Consider the following 24955-nt stretch of genomic DNA (forward strand, 5'->3'; position numbering starts at 1 on the left):
CAGTGGGGGATAAGCATGCTTCCTGGGGATTAAAACCCCATTTTCCTCCATGGAAATATAGAAAGTGTTTTTGTACTGTGGCCAAAAAGAACACAATGTGTTTATGGTTATAGATTGTAAGCAGACTTATAAAGTTAGATTCCAGATCCGGTAGACCCTGCAGGGGCTGGATGGGGAGGCTGCCACCTTCCTGAGACGCCCAACAGTCTTCCATTCTAGCCTTTTATTGTGACTTGAGTAGACCCAAACATAGGCTGAAAAGGTGTCATGAACACCTCCAGTCCTGGCCGGGCACGGTGGCTCACACCTGTAGTCCTAGCACTTTGGGAGGCCAAGGCAGGAGGATCACTTGATCTCAGGAGGTCAAGACCAGCCTGGACAACATAGTGAGACCTCATCTCTATTTTTTTTTTTTTTTTTTTTTTTGAGATGGAGTCTTGCTCTGTTGCCCAGACTGGAGTGCAGTGACAGGATCTCGGCTCACTGCAAGCTCTGCCTCCCAGGTTCACACCATTCTCCTGCCTCAGCCTCCCGAGTAGCTGGGACTACAGGTGCCCGCCACGACACCTGGCTAATTTTTTGTACTTTTAGTAGAGACAGGGTTTCACCGTGTTAGCCAGGATGGTCTCGATCTCCTGACCTCGTAATCCGCCTGCCTCGGCCTCCCAAATTGCTGGGATTACAGGAGTGAGCCACCGCACCCGGCCCCTTGTCTCTATTTTTAAGTAAATAATTAAACATTCTTTTAAAAAGCAACAACAATCTCCAGTCCTGTCGTAGACTAACTTTAAAAAGAGAAGAAGCACTAATCAATGAGAAAAACTTCAGAACTTGAAGGTCCTAGGGCATAGTTTCAAGTCTTTCATAAAAGGAGAGGAATTCATGCTGAGGCCCAGCCGGGAAAAACCAACCAAACAACAACAACAGAGAGTAAAAGGAGAAATTATGAAAATGATTCTAAATGTCTCCATTCTGTTACTGAGATTGACGTGCTCAGTTTAGGCTAGATAGCTGTGGAATGTTTTGTCCTAGATTTGAACAGGGAAAGGCACAGAACCCTTCAGAAGTGTGTGGTCACTCATTTTTTCCACTGCCCCCCACCCCGGCTTCTCAAGGAGATAAATAATCGAGGTCAACTTGAAATCAGACCTGTGACCTGTGCCTCAATCCCAGGTCTTACTGGGTCACTCCAGATTTATAGGATTGGTTCTGGGTTTTGAGTGGACTGCAGGACCATGCTGCTGTGTAACTCTGGGGATGCTAGTCCATTGCGGTCCATTGAAAGGAGCTCCCTGGAGTTGCAAAGCGAAGCCCTGTATGGCCTTAGGCTGTGTCCTGGTGTATTGGCAGAAACAGAACACCCAAGGTTAGGGCCAGGGTGAAGTTTCCTAAGGTACTGCCATAGAAAATGAATGGCCTTTATTGCCTGCTTTCTCTTTAATTCATTTTTTATGGTGTTTTTTTTTTGTTTTTGTTTTTGTTTTTGTTTTTGTTTTTTTGAGACAGAGTCTCGCCCTGTTGCCCAGGCTGGAGTGCAATGGCATGATCTCAGCTCACTGCAACCTCTGCCTCCCAGGTTCAAGCTATCCTCCTACCTCAGCCCCCTAGTAGCTGGGATTATAGGCACGTGCCATCACGCCCGGCTACTTTTTGTGTTTTTAGTGGAGTTGAGGTTTCGCCATGTTGGCCAGGCTAGTCTCGAACTCCTGACCTCATGTGATCCACCCGTCTCAGCCTCCCAAAGTGCTGGGATTACAGGCGTGAGCCACTATGCCTGGCCCTCTTTAATTCATTTTTATGTATTCTATCTATCAAACATTGACTTGGATGTTATTTGGGGTTAATATATGTACATTACATGTGAGTGATTTTTTTGGCTGGGCTTTAACTTAACCTACTCCTTTATTTTCTGATTCAGAGTAACAGACATAAACCTGGGGAAGTTGGTGCGAGGGGATGCCCATGAATGTTTTGTTTCACCTGTTGCCAAAGCTGTAATTGAACTTCTTGAAAAATCAGGTAGGATGCTCCTTGAGAAATGCTGCTGATTTCTATTTATTGGTATTTACATTATTTTTAATAAGGATGTGTTTGGGGAAGAATTAAAAAAATTTTTTATTATTATTCTGATACCCTTTTAGAATGTTTCTAGAAGATTCTGATTGAACATGGAAGTGATATTTCACGTTGACTTTTTTTATTTTTCTCATCTTTTGGGAGATACAAATGAGTACCTAGAAACTTTTTCTAGTAAGACCATCTTATAAATTAAAAGAGAAATTAGTAGAGATAAATTATTAGCCCTGTTTTAAACATGCTCAGTTTCTCTCACGAAACAGTCAAAATAACCACAGTAAAATGTACTTCCAGTTTCAGCTTACTAAATCTGTCAATATGTAGCCTTAGATAAGACTTACACTGAAGACTTAAATGAGGCCAGGCACAGTGGCTCATGCCTATAATCTCAGTGCTAGGCAAGGCCAAGGCCAGAGGATCACTTCAGGCCAGGAGTTTGAGACCAGCCTGGGCAAACATATTGAGTCCTTGTCTCAACAAAAAAAATTTACAGATTAGCTGGGCATGGTGGTGTGCACGTGTAGTCCCAGCTATGCTGGAGGCTCAGGCGGGAAGATCGCTTGAGCCCAGGAGTTTGAGGTTACAGTGAGCTGTGATTGCACCACTGCACTCTAGCCTGGGCAATATAGCAATACCCTGCCTCAAAAAAAAAAAAAAAGAAGAAGAAGAAAGAAGAAGAAATTAGATGTAGGGGCACAGGAACCTAGGTTGGGATTTATTGGTGAGCAGCTTGCTTTTCAGTAGTCAGGACTTAATTTCCATTGTTGTCCCCTTGACTTGGCATTTTTATGTCAGTGAAATAGAAATGAATATTTTCTCTTTCTTCATTATTAAATTTAATGAGTAAATTACTACTAAGTATTTATATATTCAAGGGCTTTCTGAGAACATAAAGATTCAACTAATTGGGCCGGCGCGGTAGCTCACACCTGTGTTCCCAGCACTTTGCGGAGCCAAGGTGTGAGGATTGCTTGAGCCCAGGAGTTTGAGACCAGCTTGGGGAACATAGGGAGACTCCATCTCTACCAAAAAAATTTTTTTTTAATTAGCCAGGTGTGGTGACATGTGCCTGTAGTCACGGCTACTTGGGAGGCTGAGGTAGGAGAATCGCTGGAGCCTGGGAGGTCAAGGCTTCAGTGAGCTGTGATCACACCACAGCACTCCATCCTGGGCAACAAGCAAGACCTATCTGAAAAAAAAAAAGAAAAGAAAAGAAAAAATTCAACTAACTAAATATTTTTCTCTACTCCAATTTGAATAGAAATGAAGCAAATGCCCCTCCCTACCCCCTGAACATCCAACAATCAAAGAAAAATTTCAAAAATATATGCCAAAGTTTTATTAAAAGGTTAACATTCAGGATATATATGCTTTTTGGACAGTAATGTTAAGCTCAAATCTATGAAATAATCCATATATAGAGCGCTTTTTCATTACATGGATTATCAAGATGAAGATTCTGAGCCACTTCATTAGAAAGTACTCAAAGAAAAGAGTAAATTAGGCTGGTTAATTATAGTTACATATTGTGGAAAGAAATTCAGCAACAGGAATTGGAACCAAAAGGGTTTGAATAGAGAATTTTTGTTGATTATAACACCCCACTCCTAGTTCATAGTCATTGTAGGTTGGTGCTGAGAAAGGTCAAGTTTTAAAAGGGTTTTTTTTGTTGTTGAGACATTCTTGCTCTGTTGCCCAGGCTGGAGTGCAGTGGCGCGATCTTGGCTCACTGCTACCTCTGCCTCCCAGGTTCAAGTGATTTTCCTGCCTCAGCCTTCCAAGTAGCTGGGATTACAGGCACATGCCATGACGCCTGGCTAATTTTCTATATTTTTAGTGGAGACGGGGTTTTACCATGTTGGCCAGGCTGATCTTGAACTCCTGACCTGAAGTGATCTGCCTGCCTCGGCCTCCCAAAGTGCTGGAATTATAGGCGTGAGCACCGCACCCAGCCTAAAAGGGTCTTTTTTTCTTAAGATAAAGTTCTTAAAGGAAAGATCTGAAGTTTTGAGTATAATATTGAATTTTATTTGGTTAGTAGGTGTCAACCTAGATGGAAAGAAGATTTTGGTAGTGGAGGCCCATGGGTCTTTGGAAGCTGCTCTACAATGCCTGTTCCAGAGAAAAGGGTCCATGACAATGAGCATCCAGTGGAAAACACATCAGCTTCAAAGCAAGGTAAATTTCATGTTGGAAGCGTACATCTTGAAGGCTTATGTTAGAATAGAAGAAAGTCTAGAAATGTATAAGCTAAGCGATTAATTCAAGAAATTAGAGGAAGAAAATTGAATAGACCCATATTCATTAAAGACATTGAATGAGTCTACTCACCAGACAAACAAGAAAAGGCAACAGGTGGTTTTACAAATGAGCTCTATCAAACAAAGAACAGATCATTCTAATACAATCCTTTTCTCTAGCAAATGGGAAAAGAAGGAACATGGCCTAACAGACTTTATGAGTGCCAATACCAAACAAGGACAAGATGCTAAAGGAAAATTAACAGGCCAGTTTCAGCTATGAATATAAATGAAATAATCGTGAGCGAAATCTGAGAACACCAAATACAGCAGGAAGTAGGGTTTATTGTAGGATTTCCAGGTGATTGAACATGAGAAAATCTATCACTGTAATTCACCACACTGTGATTAAAAACTAAATTCTCACCATAGTAAGTACAGAACAGTAATTTGGTAAATCTAGTATCCATTATGACCTTTTGAAAGTAATTATAATTTTGATGAAAATTATTACGAAGACCTATATAAAAGCAGAGGTATCATCTTCACGGAGAAGATGCAATATCTTAAAGATATTAATTGTCTGCAAATTATAAGTTCCTGACATATTTTTTTGTAGAATTTGACAGTCTGATTCTGAAATCCAAATGGAAGCATAAAGGACAAAGAGAGTCAAGACAATTTTGTGGAAAAACTAGGTGGGAGACATTCCCACCACATAGTGTGAATTATGATGTGCTTACAGTAATTAGGATAATACGGTAGACAAACAGACGATCGAAACAGAAGAAAGTGGAAATTTATACATATATGGAAGCTTGAGAGCAGGTACTGCAGATCAACGGGGAAAAGATTAACTATTAAAGGCCAGGCGTGGTGGCTGACGCCTGTAATCCCAGCACTTTGGGAGGCTGAGGCGGGTGAATCACTTGAGCTCAGGAGTTTCAGACCAGCCTGGCCAATATGGTGAAACACTGTCTCTACCAAAAATACAAAAAAATTAGCCAGGCCTGTCGGCGCAAGCCTGTAATCCCAGCTACTCAGGAAGCTGAGGCAGGAGAATTGCTTGAACCCAGGAGGCAGGGGTTGCAGTGAGCCGCGATCGTGCCACTGCACTCCAGCCTAGGTGATAGAGTGAGACTCTGTCTCAAAAAAAAAAAAAAAGCTAACACATTAACTATTAAAAATGATGCTGACATAACTAGTTATGTATATGAGTCTAGCATAGGATTACTAACCTGATACTACATATAAAAATCACTTCTATATTAAAATACCTAAATGTGGAAAGCAAAACTGTAAAACTTATAGAAAAAAATATAGGCGTATGCATTTAAGATGTTGGCATTGGAAGGGTAGCTTAAGAGACCCCAAAAGCACAGATTGCTAAAGAAAAGATATATAAATCTGACTACATCCAAATTTTTAAAAACCCTGAAGTTTTTCTTTCTGAAAAGAAGTTCTTAAAAAAGTGAAAAGACAGCTATAGTGTAGAAGATATTTACAACAAACATTTAGCCAGCAATTAGTATCTTATAAAAGATTCCTACAAATCAGTGAGACAAAGGCAATCTGTTAGAAAAATGGACACATGACAGGCCACTAACAGGTGAGGAACCTGAGGTTTAAAAGACGTAAAAAGCTGTCTGGTTTCCTACTGTGTTTGCTCACCAGTCATATTGGCAGTAGGTAAAAAGTGCCAGTTAGACATATTGACAAATGTCTGGAGCTCTGGGAATTCATATACTGCTGGCAGGAGTTTAAATTTGAAATAGGCATTTTGGAAAGCAGTTTAATGGAGTTTGAGCTACTCTTTGACCCAGGAATTTCACTCTAAATATATATCATGTGGCTGGGCACGGTAGCTCACCCCTGTAATTCCAGCACTTTGGGAGGCTGAGGCAGGCAGACCACCTGAGGTTGGGGTTTCAAGACCAGCCTAACCAACATGGAGAAACCCCATCTCTACTAAAAATATAAAATTAGCCGGATGTGGTGGCGCATACCTGTAATCCCAGCTATTCAGGAGGCTGAGGCAGGAGAATTGCTTGAACCCAGGAGGCAGAGGTTGCGGTGAGCCGAGATCACGCCATTGCACTCCAGCCTGGGCAACAAGAATGAAACTCTGTCTCAAAATAATAATAATAATAATAATAATAATAATGTGTATATATATGTGTGTATATATATATATATTAGACAAAACTTGCCCATATATATACAAAGGTGTGTTTACAAATGGTCAGAGCAGCATGTTTATAGTGCAAAAAGTTTTGTTTGTTTGTTTAAGACAGAGGGGCAGTGGTGGCTCTGTGGGTCTTGGCCCCTTTCTGCTGTCAGGGCTGAGCTGGCTCCATGAGTTGGTGAAAGCAGCATCCAGCCAGGTGCAAGGGAGACAGGGGCAGGATTTCGCCTTCACTGATGGGCAGGCCAGAGGTCCCCTGTAGAATGGTGACTCTTGAATATTGAGAGGATAGTATCTCTCCCTGAGCATCTTCTGGAGCTTGATGACCACTAGGGAATGTATCCGAGTCACGTGCACCAAATATCTTACCAGTGGCAGCTATTCGAGTTATCCCGAGTTCGTGCTGGTGTATCTGTACAGGTCTGCAGCAACTTCAGCTCTTGCCTCCTCAGAAGAAAGAATTGGACTGAGGGCCTTAAAGCAGAAGGAGAGACTGAGGCAAGTTTCAGAGCAGGACAGCAAGTCTAGCAAAAAGCTCTAGAACAGTAAGGAAAGGAAAGAAGGAAAGTACAACTTGGAAGAGGGCCAAGCAGGCGACTTGAAAAACCAAGTGCACCGTAACAAGTATTTGAACAGTGATCTAAATGCCCATCAGAGTGAATGGATAAATCAGTGTAGTTGCATGTAGAGTATGCATAGACATATGTTCATAAAACCGAATGATATACAAGCAGTTAAAATAAACTAGAGCTGTAGATAGCAACGTGTTTTTTTGTTTGTTTGTTTATTTGTTTGAGATGAAGTCTCGCTCTATCCCCCAGGCTGGAGTGCAGTGGCGCAATCTCGGCTCACTGCAACCTCTGTGTCCTGGGTTCAAGTGATTCTTCTGCCTCAGCCTCCCAAGTAGCTGGGACTACAGGTGTATGCCACCATGCCCAGCTAATTTTTGTATTTTTAGTAGAGACAGGGTTTCACCATGTTGGCCAGGCTGGTCTGGAACTCCTAACCTCAGGTGATCCGCCCACCTTGACCTTTCAAAGTGCTGAGATTAGGGGCATGAGCCACCGTGCCCAGGCTGGAAGAATTTTTTAAAACACTGTTCAGTGAACAAAAACCCAAGTTGCAGAAGGATGTATTTCATATAACACCATTTATATATGTCTGAAAGCAACACAACATATATATATATATGTAATCTAATACATATATACATACATATAATATGTATTATATATAATCCTAATATATATATATAGAATCAATATATATATTTAGGTCAGGACATTTAGATCACTGTTTAATATATATATAAGGATTATATATAATATTATTATGTATTAATTATATAATCCTTATATATATTAGAATTCCATGCAAATGAAGTAAAAATATAAAGAAATAATGCAAACTAGAATCAAATCCAAAAAGCATTTATTGAGGCAAGGATATGGATATAGATGGAAAGAAAACCTAGACACCTTCATGCCTTTTTTCTTAAACTGGGCAATAGGTGTTGTCTAGGTATGTTAGGTTATTGTTTTCATTTTTATGTCTGAAATGATTGTTTTTCATTTTTAAAAATGATGGTACAGCTCACAGATTTCAAGCAAAGTGAAGTTTTAAATGAATGCATTAAGTACAATCAGTTACTACAGAATGTGATCTAAAAATACACGTTCCTCATCTTTCAGGGTGAGAATGGAAATGAGGAGTAAATTGTAATCCTGCCAGGGAAGCCAGGTGTCTCAGCAGATTTGGAATCTTTGCATGGCAGGTGGATCTAATTTATGTAATGCTTGGGTTAAGACAGCTCAGGAAGGCAGCCTTGCAATGAAACCTGAACCTGTGTGCGTTTTTAGCAGTCACCACATGGTGGCAGCCTATCCAAGAAAATTCAAGGGCAATATTTTGCACTTGAGAGCCCAGAAATTTTGATTTGGAAGCTCAGTGGAAGAGGAAAATAAACCTTGCCCTGCACTGAACAGCTGTGGTGAAGAGAGAAAATACCTTCCTTGGCAATTGAATGTTTTCGCAGCTGTCACAGATACTTTTGCTAGTTGTATCTGTATTATTGAAAAACAAAGATATTTTTCAAAGTGCTTTTTTATTACGGGAATAAATCACCTTGTCTCTGTACTTTGGGATGAATCTCATCCGAACTTTGAGAACGATTAAGTGGCTTCACTTTCTGGAGAATCTAGTCATTGGGTAACATTCTTGTTTTCATATGTACCAGAAGGTTCTCTTTCATAGTTGATGTTGCACACACGTTTTTTTTCCCTAAGTCCTTGGTATTTATAGTGGCACCATTGTGAATGTTAGAGGCTATCAACTTTCATTCTTATTATTGCTTCGTCTTTGTAGCCAAAAATATGGGAAGAAATGTTCATGGCCCCGCCCCGTACTTGTCCCACTCTACCTATGTGAGGCTCCTACCTGTGTGAGGCTCCTGTCCCACCACAAATGACAGCCTGTGCCTTTCATGTTAGCAGCTACCCTTTCACTAGCCACATACCTCCCCGTAACCCATATGCCTCCCTGTGTCTGCCTGACATTTGAATTGTCGCTATTCTTGTGTTGTATTTTTACAAGAAGAATGTATGGGGCAGAAAACCCTTGCCATTCATTTCCTGAGTAGGAATTCTAGCCTTCCTTGGAGTCGTGGTAATATGGAGACATGGTAATATGTGGATTGTACCACTCAATGGCTGTTTGGAGGCCACAGTGGTGCAAAAAGCCACCTAGGCATGGGTTAGTGTCCTGGGGCACCCAATCGGGACAGGCTCTCTCCACATCTGGCGCACCCTTGGAAAAGCTTCACTGTGAAAAACACTGGAAGTAAAAATTTTAACAACAGATAGGGATTTTTTTCCCCTTGAGACAGAGGCTCACTCTGTTACCCAGGCTGGAGTGCAGTGGCACCATCTTGGCTCACTACAACCTCTGCCTCACGGGTTCAAGAGATTCTCATGCCTCAGCCACCTGAATAGCTGGGATTACAGGCGAGCACCACCGTGCCTGGCTAATTTTTATATTTTTAGTAGAGATGGAGTTTCGCCGTGTTGGCCAGGCTGGTCTCGAACTCCTGGCCTCAAGTGATCCACCCACATGGCCCTCTCAAAGTGCTGGAATTATAGGCCTGAGTCACTGTGCCTGGCCCAGATGGGATTTTTGTTGTCCAGTTTAATCAACCAAGAATAAAAGTGCATTTTAAGATTATAGTCTATTTAACTTCTCCTTATTGGCAATGGTAAAAGAGTTAAGGAAAAAAGACAATAAGCTTAGGATTATGGCTACTAAGTAGAAGGACGTTATCTTTGACGGGCATTCCTGTTGTGCTTATTTGTACCTGACATGGAACAAGACCACCCCATCCCCCTCAGCACATACCTGCTGTGGGACATCTGGCTGGAGATTTCCAAAGCTGAGGGTGAAAGGTTTGGGCATCGGGTGTGACTGTGTAACACTAGAGTTCTATCTACCATCTCTTAAACTACAGGTAGTCTTACCAGTGTGGGCTGACCTTCCGGTTATCAGGCAGCCTGCTGCAACCACTAGAAACTGCCTTTGAAGGTTTCCAGTCCGGCACAACATTTGTGTTCTCATTAAGCAGTAGAGCATAGGCTTTGGGGACACACAGCTCTGGGCTCAAGCCTTAGCTGTTGCTGCTCTGAGCCTGTTTCCTCGCGTAGAAAGGCAATCATAATATTCCCTACTTGATGGGGCAGTTGTGGGAATGGAATTAAATACTAATGTGGGCCGGGTGCAGGGGTTCATGCCTGTAATCCCAGCACTTTGGGAGGCTGAGGAGGGCAGATTGCTTGAGCCCAGGAGTTTGAGACCAGCCTGGCAACATGGCGAAACCCCATCTCTAAAACAGTATAAAAATTAGCCAGGCGTGGTGGCTGTAGTCCAGGTGCTTTGGAGGCTGAGGTGGGATGATCACCTGAACCTGGGGAGGTCGAGGTTGCAGTGAGCTGAGATTGCACCACTGTGCTCCAACCCGGAGTGCAGGCTGGAGGAAAAGAAATACATGGGTCAATTAGGCAAATCACTCAAATCGTAAGTAGATAAACTAGTAAAATAGTGTGAGTTAGGTCCCTCACTGGAAGCCTGGTATTACATGCTTCCATTGTGTGGGTGGGGGAAGGAGAGAGTGTCTCCAGCTCTCTGTGAGGTCTCCCAGGAGCATATTGGCCAAGGGAGTGAAACCAAAAGCAAGACTACCATGAGCCAACGTCCCAGAGAGAGGAGGGACTGACCAGAGCAGGTGCCCAGCTTTGGCCAGTCAGGCTCATCTTGTAGTCCTCAGTAGATCACTTAAATGATCAACTTTAAGTGATGTCACAGAGTGCCTTCCTCCAAAGCTGTGGACCTCTTCCTTCCCATGCCTCTTGTTACTCGGAAGTCGCTCTACTTCCAAACATGTGGGCTGGAGATCCCTAATGGGCTAGTTACTACTTTCAGGCTCTGTAGGTTTAAAGAAAGTTATATCCAGTTAGTTACAAATAGAAATCGATCCTTTCTCTGTCCATCTGTCTAAATGGAAGGATATTCTATGGACACTGATTAGGTATAAAATCTCCATGGAGCCTGAGCATGAAGGATTGAACTTCTTAGGGTTCCACAGATACCACAATAGACTTCTGTGTTTGATAGCTTTGTAACTTATACCCGTTGAGGTGTATGGTTGAAAATTGAGAATAAATTTCCTGTTCTGTTTCTGAGCATCTTTTCCAGGCTTGGAGATGCGTTGAGCATTTCCACGGAGACCCTAGAGGTGGGGAGGGGAAGAACGCCTGGGCGTTTGTCCAAATTAGCCATATGCTATGGAGTGTCACATGTCAGGAAGCCAAGGCACTGGAGCTAGTGTTTTTGGGCAGGGCTAGGGAACCCCCCGCCTTTCCTCCACCCAAACGCAGGCCCCCACACCCAGCGTCCTGGGCCTGCAGGGGAATGACACTGTTGGTTTCACTCTCAAGAATGACCCTAGATTTGGAGGTAACCTCTTCCTGACCCCGATGATTTGCCTCTGATGCCAAAACCAGTCTGAAGTGGGTGTGGTTTTGCATTTGGTGTTTACGAGGTGGAGTGGTGCCCTCTGCATGGAAGGGAGAGGTGGGCAGGTACAGCAGGGCCCTCCTCCCTCGGGAGTCTCCTCTGAACCTGTGGTTAGGGCACAGCTGGACAATGCTGAAATGGTCTCCAGCTGGGAGATGAGGTAAACCTCAGCTGCATGCCGAAGAAATAACCTAGAAATCAGAGAACCGTTTTATTTTGTTTTTCTCAGAGGATCTCATTTCTCCCTCTCCTCCTGAGCACAGAGACCCTCAAAACTGGTATTCACAGAAGGAAAAAATATAGGTCTTTCACCTTTGAAGGATCAAAGTGTCTAGGGTTTTTTGTTTTGTTTTTTTTTTTTTTTTGAACAAAGCTGAACTATTACAAAGTCCTTTTCAGTTTAAATTTAGTGCATGGCATGGCTCATGAAAGACTTTTAAAAGTGAATTGGAAAATTCTATATGTACTTGTATTATACATGTGAAAGGATGACTTCTTGAAAAAAGAATAATGTCTGTTCCAAACGGGAGAATGGAGGAACTCTAGCTTTTAAACTGCACTACATTAGTGAGTTACATGACAATTCTCCTTTTAACAGGATGGAATGCACTTAAAGCAGTAATGTGCTGTAGTGACAGTAATGACAGCCAATGTTAATTGACAGAATGGCTGCTCTGAACCAGGCACTGTCTTGTACTCCTGTTATCTCAGTGGTCTTCACACTTATTCTATTAGGCAGGACTGCCATCCTCCCCACATTACAGATGAGGAAACTGAGGCTCAGAGAGGAGACTTTGCAAAGATCATGTGATTAAAAAATGGTAGAGGTGGCAAAACAGCCTGTGTTTTTAACACTGTCCCATGTCAGCTCTTATTCCAGATCATCACATAAAGTCTAATCTCCAATCTTGAAAACCAAAAAGCACCTGCCACCTCAGATAAAGGAGACCAAGACCCTAGACATTTGACTCGTGTTGAATTCACTCTTATTTTATTTTGATGTTTGTAATCCCAGAGCCATACTTGTTAAGAGAGTTGAGCTGAAGTAGACTGACTGCTGTCCCCTCCCTGAGGCCTGGGGCTCATCACCAGCTATCCAGGCTCCCCTTTCAGAGGGGATGGTGAGCACCTTCGGAGAGGGCAGGGATGGACACACAAGACAGCCTCAGTTATATGAGTTCATCCCCTCCCCTGCCTGCTGTGGGTGAGATGGAGAAAAAAGCGCTGGACCCTCCTGGGCATCACAGCCTCGTACTTAGCGAGTGGCTGAGGTCATCAGTAGCCCAGGTCATCAGTAGTGTGGAATTAAGTGCACTGAATGGTGTTGGCCCCTGAGCTTTGTTTGACAGATTTTAGGGGGTCAGCTCACCACTTTCCCCTCTTGCTTCTGTCTGATCATTGCTCTGTTTGTTAATACCAAGGAAGAAGGTGAATAGAACTTTTTAGAAAGCCAAAAAAATCTCTATTAGACTTTATGCCATTATACTTAGCAGTGTTGAGGGAAGGATTTGTGAGACGATATATTCAAACTAATGGGCATGAGACCAAGAAGGGGCTGTGTGGCGGGCGCAGTGGGTCACACCTGTAACCCCAGCACTTTGGGAGGCCGAGGCAGGTGGATCACGAGGTCAGGAGATCGAGACCATCCTGGCTAACACGGTGAAACCCTGTCTCTACTAAAAAAAAAAAATACAAAAAATTAGCAGGGTGTGGTGGCGGGCTCCCCAAGTCTCTGCTACTCGTGAGGCTGAGGCAGAAGAATGGCGTGAACCCGGGAGGCGGAGCTTGCAGTGAGCCGAGACTGCGCCACTGCACTCCAGCCTGGGCGATAGAGTGAGACTCCATCTAAAAAAAAAAAAGCCAGTGGCGGGGGGAGGGGGGCATATAATTAACAGACTGATTGGTCTTAGGTGGTTCAGAATTTAAGCTGAGAAACTAAGATTGAGAAGAAATGATGTATTGTCATTATATCAAATATGTGAGTAAAAACATAATTAAAACACCATCTACCTCCAGTTTTCCTGACATTACCTCCCTTTTATGATGCCCTTCCTCTACCTTATTAGGCAAAATATTCTAATTTCAGTCTCATTGGATTATGTTCTAAATGTTTGAAGGTTAGTCTGAACATGGAATGTATTTTCTCATAGATATAATAGTATAAATGGTGTTAGGGTCATGGGATTGCGAAGCCAGTTCCACTGCAGTGGAATCATACTGACTTCCTTTCCGATTTTTCTGTGGGAAACTTCATCTGGAGCTTTAATGCACTTCTTAGCTATGGGGTAAGTTTCAGCCTCCTTGATGCTTGTGTTACTTTGTAGTCACCTGTGGCCAACCACAAATAAATCTTTGTGGTCATCAGGGGCCAGTGAAGTGTATACTGCACAAAAGAGAGCCTACCCCAATTCTGGAAGAAGGGCTGCAGGCCTGTGTCCCACAAAGAACAGGCAGGAAGCATCACCTTCAGCCCACTGGCAGCAGGTCATCTCCCATTTGCTTTTCTGCACTATCAGCAGAGTCTGGCTTCCTTTTCCACCCCTTCTCCAATGTGAATGCTTTTTAAGGACATGGAATTAGAATTTAAAAAAAAATTTTTTTTGAGACAGAGTTTTGCTCTTCTCGCCCAGGCTGGAGTGCAATGGTGCAATCTCAGCTCACCGCAATCTCCGCCTCCCAGGTTCAAATGATTCTCCTGCCTCAGCCTCCTGAGTAGCTGGGATTACAGGCATGCGCCACCACGCCCAGCTAATTTTGTATTTTTAGTAGGGACAGAGTTTCTCCATGTTGGTCAGGCTGGTCTCAAACTCCTGACCTCAGGTGATCCGCCCACCTCAGCCTCCCAAAGTGCGGAGATTACAGGCATGAGCCACCACGCCTGGCCAGTATTAGAATCTTTTAATGGGAACATCTTAAACATAACCTGTAACAATGAAGCACCTTATAATTGTGTGGAGATTTCCTTTTCATGGCTTTTCATATATGCCTCACATTCACCCAGCAACCCTGCAAACTGGACGTTATACTCACCAGAGAGCCCTGACCCTGATTGTCGCTGGCAAGGAGCAGTGTCTGGACTTGAACGCAGGTCGCAGGACTCCACTCATGGTGCTCTCCCCACTGCGCCTCAGTTCCTCACTTTTCAAAGGAGGCAGCGGAAGCCCGGAGAGTTTCTCAAAGGAAACGGAATGCAGAAATCTGTCGATATGCAATGTGAGGCTCAGAACTGAAAAGCATAAATGTCAGGAAATGCAAAGCAGAATTTTCCCCTGCAACGGCAGTTTGCATGAATGTGAAGATGCTGTATGGATGAAAGTTTGTGGCTGGCAGCATGAGCATAAATCCTCGGGGCTGCTGTTCCTCTAGGAGCCTGACTTGCCTGGTGTTGCCCTGAGAACTGCAGCTTGAGCACTTCCTTAGTTTTGTACTAAAGGAACCAAAATAAGGTATTTTGGTTCTAAGTCTTTGTCATGTGAAGGAAACTTCCCGTTACCACCCCCCATCTACATACACATTCTCTTTCTTAGCCCCACGTTTGAATTTTATGTTTTCCTAAAGTATAGGGAAGAGAATTATAATAATAATAATTATTATTATTATTTTCTTTTTGGGACGGAGTCTCGTTCTGTCGCCAGGCTGGAGTGCAGGGGTGCGATCTAGGCTCACTGCAAGCTCTGCCTCCCAGGTTCAAGTGATTCTTCTGTGGAAGCGAATTATTTTTGATGAGTCATTAAAGTATATCATTCCCAGAATGGTGCTGCATTTTTCCTTTTATCATCTGTCATGACTTTTTTAAGTGTGAAGCTTACTTCCAGAGGAATTATCTTTTCCAGCATTTTGGACACAACTAAGTATCTTTGATATTTTCTTCTCATATGTTGGGCAGTAAATTAAGTTGAATGGTGAAGTAAGAGGTGAACTTAGGAACATTTAGAAAAAGGAAGGTCGTTTATTATTTTTTAGGGGAAAAGTTTGGTAGAAAAAATGCTGTAATCCTAATTCCCAGATGTCCATTTGGCTTGTAGTCATTTTGATTTATGAAATAATCATAAGAAATGTCTTAAAATTTTAAAAGCCAATATTTGTTCTACTAATCACAGATGAGAGTGGAAATAAAAGAAACACACCCAATTCCTGAAAGGAAAAAAATTCTCCCAGGATGAGATCACTGGGTGGACGTGAAGTGGGTAAAATACCTTTTGCTGCAGTTGTCATCCCCTTATCTTGCCAAAGTATAACAACATCTGAATGAAGATGGTTTGATGTTCTTAGTTTAGAGTAGTTATACTATTATTTTAACATTCCTATTTAATGGTATGCTTAATACCTCAGGGAAAGGTAGATACAGATTCATAGCTACAAAGCAATAATCTTATGATCAATGTTCATTTAATTTCAAATACAAAGTTAGACATTCAGAGTTTAAAAAAAATTAATGAATAGGCTGGGTGCAGTGGCTCACTCCTGTAATCCCAGCACTTTGGGAGGCCGAGGCAGGCGGATCATGAGGTCAGGAGTTTGAGACCAGCCTGACCAACATGGGGAAACCCCATGTCTACTACAAATACAAAAATTAGCTGGGTGTGGTGGCATGTGCATATAATCCCAGCTACTCAGGAGGCTGAGACAGGAGAATCGTTGAACCCGGGAGGCGGAGGTTGCAGTGAGCTGAGATGGCACCACTGCACTCCAGCCTGGGCCACAGAGTGAGATTCCATCTCAAAAAAAAAAAAAAAAAAAAAATATATATATATATATATATATTTTTTTTTTTATATTATATATTATATTTTATATTTATATATCTATATAAATGAATAAACAGGGCATCTGCTTATGAAACAGTCTGCCTGAATGAAATCTCCATTTGCAGGCAACATACTCTACAGTAATGGCAGGACTGTATCAGGCATGGTTCCCAATGCCCATTTCTGTAGCAAAGTCACCAGTAGTTCCTAATTGCCAAAAGTGAGGCACCGGTAGTTCCTAATTGCCAAAAGCGTATTTTTTGCTTTTATCCTACTTGACCACGGCTGTCACATAAACCTGTTGGCCACACCCTTTTCCCTTAGCCTGAATGAAAATGCCCCTTCCTGCCCTTCCTAGCTCCTGGCCACCAGGACATGATGGTCTCCATCATCTGTTCGTTATCTCTAACCATTTAAGATTAGTGCTCCCCAAGGATGTCTGTTAACCCGCTTTCCTTCCCATTCTGCCAGTTTCCCTTGGGGAATCCACACTTCTGGTTTTAACCATCACGTAAATGCTGTCTGTCCCGACCCGCATCCGCATGCTCCCAGGCCATTCTCAGTTCCAGACCTGGGCACCCAGCTTCCTGCAGACGCCTCCTCCAGGAGATCTCACTATCTTGCTTTTCCTCCTACCCCTTCTAAGGCATTCTCAATCCAGCTTCCAGAGGAATCTTCCTAAAACACATCTGACTGTGTGAGCCACATACTGTAGCCCAACCTAACAGCTTCTTTTCTATATTAAGAAAAAGTGTGGCCAGGCGCAGTGGCTCACGCCTGTAATCCCAGCTCTTTGGGAGGCCAAGGCGGGCAGATCACGAGGTCAGGAGATTGAGACCATCCTGGCTAACACGGTGAAACCCCGTCTCTACTGAAAATACAAAAAATTAGCCGGGCATGGTGGCAGGTGCCTGTAGTCCCAGCTACTCAGGAGGCTGAGGCAGGAGAATGGCATGAACCCAGGAGGCAGAGCTTGCAGTGAGCTGAGATCATGCCACTGCACTCCAGCCTGGCGATGGAGTGAGACTCGTTTCCAAAAAAAAAAAAAAAAAAAAAGAAAAGAAAAAGTGCACACATTTTGACATCTGATAAAAGTGATGTTTTTCTTAGAAAAGTGACATCTAACTCTATAGAAACTTTGCCACAAGGTAGTCTAGGAGTCCCCTTGCTACCTATGATTTTCATGGACATGCCCTGTCTGATCATAAAGCATGTGGCACAGTGGCTCACGCCTGTAATCCCAACACTTTGGAAGGCCCAGGCAGGCAGATCACTTGAGCCCAGGAATTCAAGGCCAGCCTGGGCAACATGGTGAAACCCGTCTCTACAAAAAATACTTAAAAAACAAAATGAACTGGGCATGGTGGAGCACATCTATAGTCCCAGCTGCTTGGAGGCTGAGGTGGGAGGATCACTTAAGCCCAGGAGTCAGGGCTGCAGTGAGCTGAGACTGCAGTGCCACTGCATTCCAGCCTAGACGACAGAGTGAGACCCCATCTCCAAAAATAAATAAATTAATTAAATAAAGCCTTGTGGAGAATCTGCTGTGGAGCATAATGTAACCCATAAAGCCACTTAACTGGGCGCATATAAACTACAGTGTGTCCCAGTTCATTGAGAGTGAAAATCAAGCAAGGGACCACTTCAGTGTGGTAGAGCCCCCTCCCCACCCTCCAGACCCTGCTCTGTTCTCTGTGTCTGACCATTGACTGGCCATCACTCAGGCACTAGTTGAGAATGCCAATGTCTTTAGTTATTGTAATTGTAGAAGCACATCCTTGCTGGACAAAGCACCTACCTGTTAATTTTTTAAAGTAATGTTCATCATTTTGAACATTGTTTTCTTTCTTTTTTATTCAGCTGACCCTTATGAGGAATTTAACTGGGTTTTCTGAACTGTGTTGGTAACATTTGAAGGACATAGAAACAGTTTTCATAGGTCTCAAGTGATATAAACCACAATTCTTTAGAAAATACCTTTTTTTTTTTACCCATTCTGGATTTTGAAATATATACAGATCTCATACCTCAGATTCTCATGTGATATGAACTGTTTCAAAACACATTGATAGCAGAAGATACATACTGTCTTCTAGTCAAGAGGGTAGTGCTGCATTTAGTTTAAAATACTGTAATGCATTTTATTTGCTAAATACAAAATTATAATATTCTGTATAACTTTCCAAATCTTATCTGTCCTCCCTTTCCCCCATCTCTTTATATTCAGATGCTTGTCCCTCCAGCTTAAAAATTCATGACTTTGAGAAATTTCGTCTTCATATTATCTAAACTGCTGCACTCCCACACGCTCCCTGTTAAGTGTCTGCATATCTGCGTCTTACTATTGTTTAAAATTCAGTTCTCTGCCTGGGGAGTGGGGTGGTTTGCTTTAAGCTGCTCCACTCAAGTCTCAGCAGAGAAAGCAATAACTTGTTATGAGATAGAGTTTTAAGCCAAGCTTTGGCCAGGGTCTCTCCCATTTGGGAGGAGGAAAGTAGGAACAGCAAGTGAGACGATAATTCTCCTTGAATTTTAGCTCATTAAAATCTTCCCTTGTCCTCGGCGAGCTATTTACTGATTTAAGCATCTAGCACTTTTCCTTTCCAGAAAGAATTAACATCTACAATGCAATCATTGCTAAGGGAGGAGATTTTTGTGTTTTCTCTGTGGAATTAGCTGTTCCCCAGTTGCAGATGAGCACAGCCCACTTTAGAGTTGTGTGTAGGTATGGAGTTGAGGGGTCGGAATAAGATTTCCAAGATTTATAGGTAATGAAAAGAACAGGTTGTATCAAAGACACCACGTGTAGGAAACTAACTGTTCTTAGGGGACTTGTGTGAACCTGTGATCCTTGGCTTTCTCCAAAATGAATATTTCAGCCTTGTTCATATTAACCTCCTTTTTACAGTTGTTTTACCATGTTCTGGTTTTGCTGCTATTCTGCCTGAAAATCTAGCAAAATGGCGTTTCTTATCTGCAGAACTGCGACAAAGCTTAAACATTTGTATTTCTCTTGAGGATTAATGTGGTTGAATTTTTGACAGTACTATATATAAATGAAGAAATAAAATTTTTTATACAGATGTTTAAAATCCTCTTTCAACTAGAACATTTCTTTCTCCCTAAGTATACCATTACCTGGAGCTCTAGCTGTTTTTCAGATCTGTAGAGATCATAGGTGGCTTAAGAGACTAGATTACTGGTGATATTGGCTGCAAAATTCTATTTTTTTTTTTTTTTTTTTTTTTTTGAGACAGGGTCTTGCTCCGTCGCCCAGGCTGGAGTTCAGTGGTGTGATCTTAGCTCACTGCAACCTCTGCCGGTTCAAGCGATTCTCATTTGGCTGCAAAGTTCTTAGTGAGGTTTAGTGGTATTTTGGCCTTGTGGCACAGAAGAATGGTTATTTAGCAAATGTGTTTTGTTTTTGGTTTTGTTTTGTTTTTGAGACAGGGTCTTGCCCTGTTGCCCAGGCTGGAGTGAAGTGGCTCGATCACGGCTCACTGCAGCCATGACCTCCTGGGCTCAAGTGATCCTTCCACCTCAACCTCCCAAGTAGCTAGGACCACAGGCATGCCTTACCACACCTGGCTAATTTTCATTTTATTTTGTTTTTGTAGAGACAGGGCCTTCCTATGTTGCCCAAGCTGTTCTCAAACTTTTGGGCTCAAGCAGTCTTCCCATCCTGGCCTCCCAAAGTGCTGGGATTACCCAGCATGGCAGCATGAGCCAACGTCTCTGGCCTAGGCAAATGTTTTAGTAGGGCTTTCTCTTTTCTTTTTAAGGTGATTAATACAGTAGATTCATACAGTCAGAAGCTGAAAAGCAGGGAATACTGTTTGACTTATTAATGGATAATCAATGAATGTTAATACACTTTTCCCTATTCACATGGTCAAATTGATCAAATATTTCCAAGGTATTAGCTTTTAAAAGTTGGCTTTGTCAGCTCTATGAAGAGACATGCATTTACATTTTTATCTTGCTCCTCCTCTGTCAGGGGACTTGGATCTGCCCTTGATCTTGGCTTTTCTGTTCATAAACCAGGTAGGACTGTCATGGTTTGCTCCCATTACCATCTCTTGTCCCAAGATTTCTAAAAGGCATCACCTGATGCACTCTTTTGCCCAAATAGTGTTCAAAGTCCTCAGGCTGAGGAGCTGACCTGGTTCTTCTACAGGATCTTTAATGATCAGCCTGTCTAAGCTGAGAATGGATAAGGGTGACCCCAACACGTTTATTTGGTGGTTTGGTGGGGGCAGTGGCAGTGGGGATGCTTTTGTGTTTCGTAATCTGCCCCTCTGTCTGTTTGACCCCAGAGACTCTGTGGGTAGTTGCAGGACATCAAAGTACACAGGAAAGACAGTGGGGGAAGGGACCGTCAGTCGCCCTCTTTCTGCCTAGGTTCACTAGGATCTCTAAGACTGAATTCATTAGGAGACACAGGACATACTGTAGAGCTATTTGTGTCTGAGAGCCCCAGTTTCCTTGTCTGTTAAATGAGCATAGTAACACCAATCTCACTCATTTGGAATATTCAGTGAGGTAATACTTACAACACCTAGCTGACCTGTACAATTGTAGCTATTCTATTCTGCGAGTCTAATATTCCTATTCACCCCTCCCTCTGCAGAGGGATCCGGTTTGAAATCATCACTTGCTCAGTAGGGTCTGGGGAGCTAGCTGGTCATTCTTTGGTTAAAGTCAAAGCCAACTTCTTTGCCTGCCTCTTTGTCCTACCAGACATGTTCCTCCTGCAATGGATGATCAAAATGCAGATAGGATGGACACAACTAATGCATTTTGTTGGAGTGGTTGCATTCTTTCTACTTTCTTAGGGCAAAAAAATGAATGATTGGACAAGAGACCAACCAGGGCCTCAAAGAAAGTGAAATTCTTTCTCAAGCTCCTGAAAGTCCTTCCATAGGTATAGTAACAGTTCTATAGGGGTCTCATTGTGATGGTGCCATTATACAGGCCAGCAAGCCCACTGTGTGAGCCAGACCTCATGGCCTTCGCCCTTGTTTTCCTCTTTTTTTTTTTTTTTTTTGAGACAGGGTCTCGCTCTGTCGTTGGAGTGCAGTGGTGTGATCTCGGCTCACTGCAACCTCTGCCTCCTGGGTTCAAGTGATTCTCGTGCCGCAGCCTCCTGAGTAGCTGAGATTACAGGCCCCCACCAGTGCACCTGGCTAATTTTTGTATTTTTAGTAGAGACAGGGTTTTATCATGTTGGCCAGTCTGGTCTCGAACTCCTGACCTCGTGATCCACCTGCCTTGGCCTCCCTAAGTACTGGGATTACAGGTGTGAGCCACTGTGCCCGGCTGCCCCATCCTTTTTCTTGATATTATGGTTAGTGGTGAAAACATGTAAATGATAATACTCCATGCAGTATGTATGCTCAAGTGACTACCCTGAAGACATTTTTTAAGTACTATTTTCTTTTCTTTCTAGGATATAATCATTTTCTGTTTGTATTAATACATGCTTGAAAGGAATTAGTTAAGTGATTCCATCCTTGTCAGCAGCTTGGAACAAAGCTGTGGATCTGGGATTGTGTTGAACTCATTTGACATCAATAGTTACTTGTGTCTTTATGCCTCAGATCAAAATGTGCATGTTTTTTTCTTTCTCCTTTTAGCTTCACGAGGCTGACATTGTGGTCCTAGGCTCACCTAAGCCAGAAGAGATTCCCCTTACTTGGATACAACCAGGAACTACTGTTCTCAACTGCTCCCATGACTTCCTGTCAGGTAAATGTCTTCACATTGGTGTTGAGCCACTGATTAGGTCAGATCGTTCGAAGAAATGTTAACCTTTTCCTAAGGGGGTATGTTTCTGAAATGTTAGCAGTCGTCAACATTAATATATAGGGTAGGAAACTTAGACTGTGGGCTACCTCACAGAACCATGCTGTTGAGCAAAGAGAGACCAAGATGGCGGTTGAGGTGTCTGCTTCCACAGTGAAGTGCCCCCTACTGGCCTCTAGCAGTCAGGTCAGTTGTGACCTCAAGTAGATGATTTGTATGTGTGTGAGGTAAACTAGAAATAGCGGTTTTCACAGTCTCTTAAAAATTAGTAAAATCCTTTCTTCCAAAGAAATCTTCATGGACTCTCACTATGTAAAAGCAGATGAGCGCCGGATTGCTGGGAGGGATGGGAATAGGATCAGCCCGTGTGTCTCCCTGCTTTCCTCTTGCATTGACCCATGAAGCACATCCTTGGAGCCCCAGAGTCATCTCAGAACAGTATGAAAATCAATACTAGATGCAGAAACTGTTGTAGGATTGGTCCTGCTATTTGACGGCATTTTGACAAAGTATCCAGGAATACTCAAGACCACACCAGGCCCACTTTGGGGGCAGCCCAAGCAGTGCCCGCAACAGGGCAGCCAGCGGCCACTGGGTCCAGCAGGAGCCGGCCCAGAATGGGTTCCTTTTTCCAGTTCATAGAAGGACTGAGGCTAAGAAAGCCTTGGAGCACACCCAGCCCCTCAGTAAGTCGCTGCGTAGCACAGGTGAGCCAAAGACGATGGCACAGGGAGGCAGAGGAGAGCCCCCCTTCCTGATTCCTTCTGGCTTTGGCCTCCCAGTGTTCATGCGGAAGAGAGGACTGTGCTGAGCTGGGCTGGAGGACAGGGGCAGCTTTTATCCCTAAAGCTGGGCAGAATGTACATCAAGGGTGGGAGCCTCTGCTCTCCTCCTCCACCAGGACCATACTTGAGGGTGAAATCTTGAAACCTTGTAGCAGCTCCATAAAAGCATGAGCCCTAGCCAGAGGTTGATACTGACCCTCCTCTCTAGGAAATGCAGCTCTTGCCAGAATTAAGCGATCAGATTAAAAAACCCCTGGGGGCTGGAGAGGGTGGAATGGATCAGTCCAAGGAAAGAGCCAGAGCTCAGCTCTTGCATTAAGAGCTGTGGCCCTAATGGCTCTTTTTAACAAACAAAGCATGTGCTAAATAACATTTTTAAAATATGTGTAGTTTATTCATGTAACTTTTTTTCCCTGAAAAAAAAAAAAAATGCCTAACCTATTAATAGTGGACAGGGCTTCCTCTGTTCAGAATCCCAGTCAGATTAGGAAAATCAGTTCCAACATTTGTTTCTTGTAAATGAATGCTGCTTTGCTGTAATATTTACTTGCTGTGTTTTATTAAAGTTTTCATGTAGGACAGTTTTGGCAGTCATGGCTGGAGATAGGAGTCTACTTTGATGTTCTGGAATCCCTTTGAGCTCTGTGGTTATGTGACAGTGACATATATTTTGTTAGTGAAAGTGCTTTATTTTTAATAAGGTTTCCTTTTGGGACCCTTATTTTTGAAAAAAGTATTCCCTGAAACATTAGATTTCAATGTAATGATTCTCTGGGGGAAGAAAAGACCAAGGCGTTACAGATGTTCCTCGACTGACCATGGGGTTATGAGCAGATAAACCCATCAGAAGTTGAAAATATCATAAGTAAAAAATGGGCATTTGTAGACAGGATGGGATGTGAAAACACAAAACAACATCCAAAAATGCTGGCAGCACAGTACGCCGTAGAGTATTGGTTGTTTGGCCTCATGATTGCATAGCTGGCTGGAAACCACGATTTGCTGTCACTGCTGCCCAGCGCCTCAAGACAGCCTTGTTCTATGTACAGCTAGCCCGGGAAAAGATCAAAATTTAAAGCACAGTTTCTACTAAATGCATGTCCCTTTCCCACCATCATAAAGTGGAAAAATAGTAAGTGAAAAGGTTGTAAATCAGGGATAGTCTGTGTATTTCAAAATGATTCTATAAGTAGAATTTATTTGAAATTTATCTGGCCCAACTCTAATAGTTTTCTTGTTGGTTTTTGAATGCCCAGTGTCCAGAATAGTACCTGACGCTTAGTAACCACTCTGTGAAATTTTTTTTTTTTTTTTTTGGAGACGGAGCCTTGCTCTGTCGCCCTGGCTTTAGTGCAGTGGTGCAATCTTGGCTCACTGAAACCTCCGCCTTCTGGGTTCAAGTGATTCTCCTACCTCAGCCTTCCAAGCACCTGGGATTACAGGTCCCTGCCACCACACCTGGCTAATTTTTTTTTTTTTTTTGTATTTTTAGTAGAGGTGTGGATGCACCATGTTTGCCAGGTTGGTTTCAAACTCCTGACCTCAAGTGATCCACTCACCTCGGCCTCCCAAAGTGCTAGGATTACGGGCATGAGCCACTGGGCCTGGCTAACTCTGTGAATATTGAGTGTTTGACAAGTTAATAGGCATGACTCAGAATTGTACTCTGCTTGTAGTTTTAAGTTAGTGGCATGTTTAGAAACATTTCCTTGAATTTGTCTCCCACTTAAAGATGGGGCTGATGGCCAGGCGTGGTGGCTCACGCCTGTAATCCTAGCACTTTGGGAGGCTGAAGGCAGGTGGATCACCTGAAGTCAGGAGTTTGAGACCCAGCCTGGCCAACATGGTGAAACTCTTGTCTCTACTAAAAATACAAAAAAATTTGCTGGGCTTGGTGGCAGGTGCCTGTAATACCAGCTACTCGGGAAGCTGAGGCAGGAGAATGGCTTGAACCCAGGAGGTAGAGGCTGCAGTGAGCCGAGATTGCACCATTGCAGTCTAGCCTGGATGACAAGAGCGAGACTCCTTCTCAAAAAAAAAGAAAAGAAAATAAAA

The 24955-nt window shown here is 43.0% G+C and overlaps 1 protein-coding gene across 8 annotated transcripts in view; it reads left to right on the forward strand.

Annotated features, from left to right (window-relative positions):
• Positions 1 to 24955, forward strand: part of MTHFD1L (methylenetetrahydrofolate dehydrogenase (NADP+ dependent) 1 like) — a 312601-nt gene that overhangs the window by 18870 nt on the left and 268776 nt on the right. For 4 of the 8 annotated variants that reach the window (XR_010119055.1, XM_055267460.2, XM_063632271.1 and 1 more), the window contains exons 6-8: positions 1919 to 2019; positions 4115 to 4254; positions 21947 to 22058. Coding sequence is in view for 7 of the 8 variants with exons in the window: in XM_055267460.2 (XP_055123435.2) it covers positions 1919 to 2019; positions 4115 to 4254; positions 21947 to 22058 (353 nt within the window). In the remaining variant the exon portion in view is untranslated. Of the gene's footprint in view, positions 1 to 1918; positions 2020 to 4114; positions 4255 to 9381; positions 16194 to 21946; positions 22059 to 24955 lie in introns of those variants that run through there. The other 4 variants (XM_063632272.1, XM_055267463.2, XM_055267474.2 and 1 more) reach the window with 3 other exon arrangements.

The sequence above is a fragment of the Symphalangus syndactylus genome, chromosome 2, assembly GCF_028878055.3.
Source record: "Symphalangus syndactylus isolate Jambi chromosome 2, NHGRI_mSymSyn1-v2.1_pri, whole genome shotgun sequence".
In the NCBI taxonomy this organism is placed as follows: Eukaryota; Metazoa; Chordata; class Mammalia; order Primates; family Hylobatidae; genus Symphalangus; species Symphalangus syndactylus.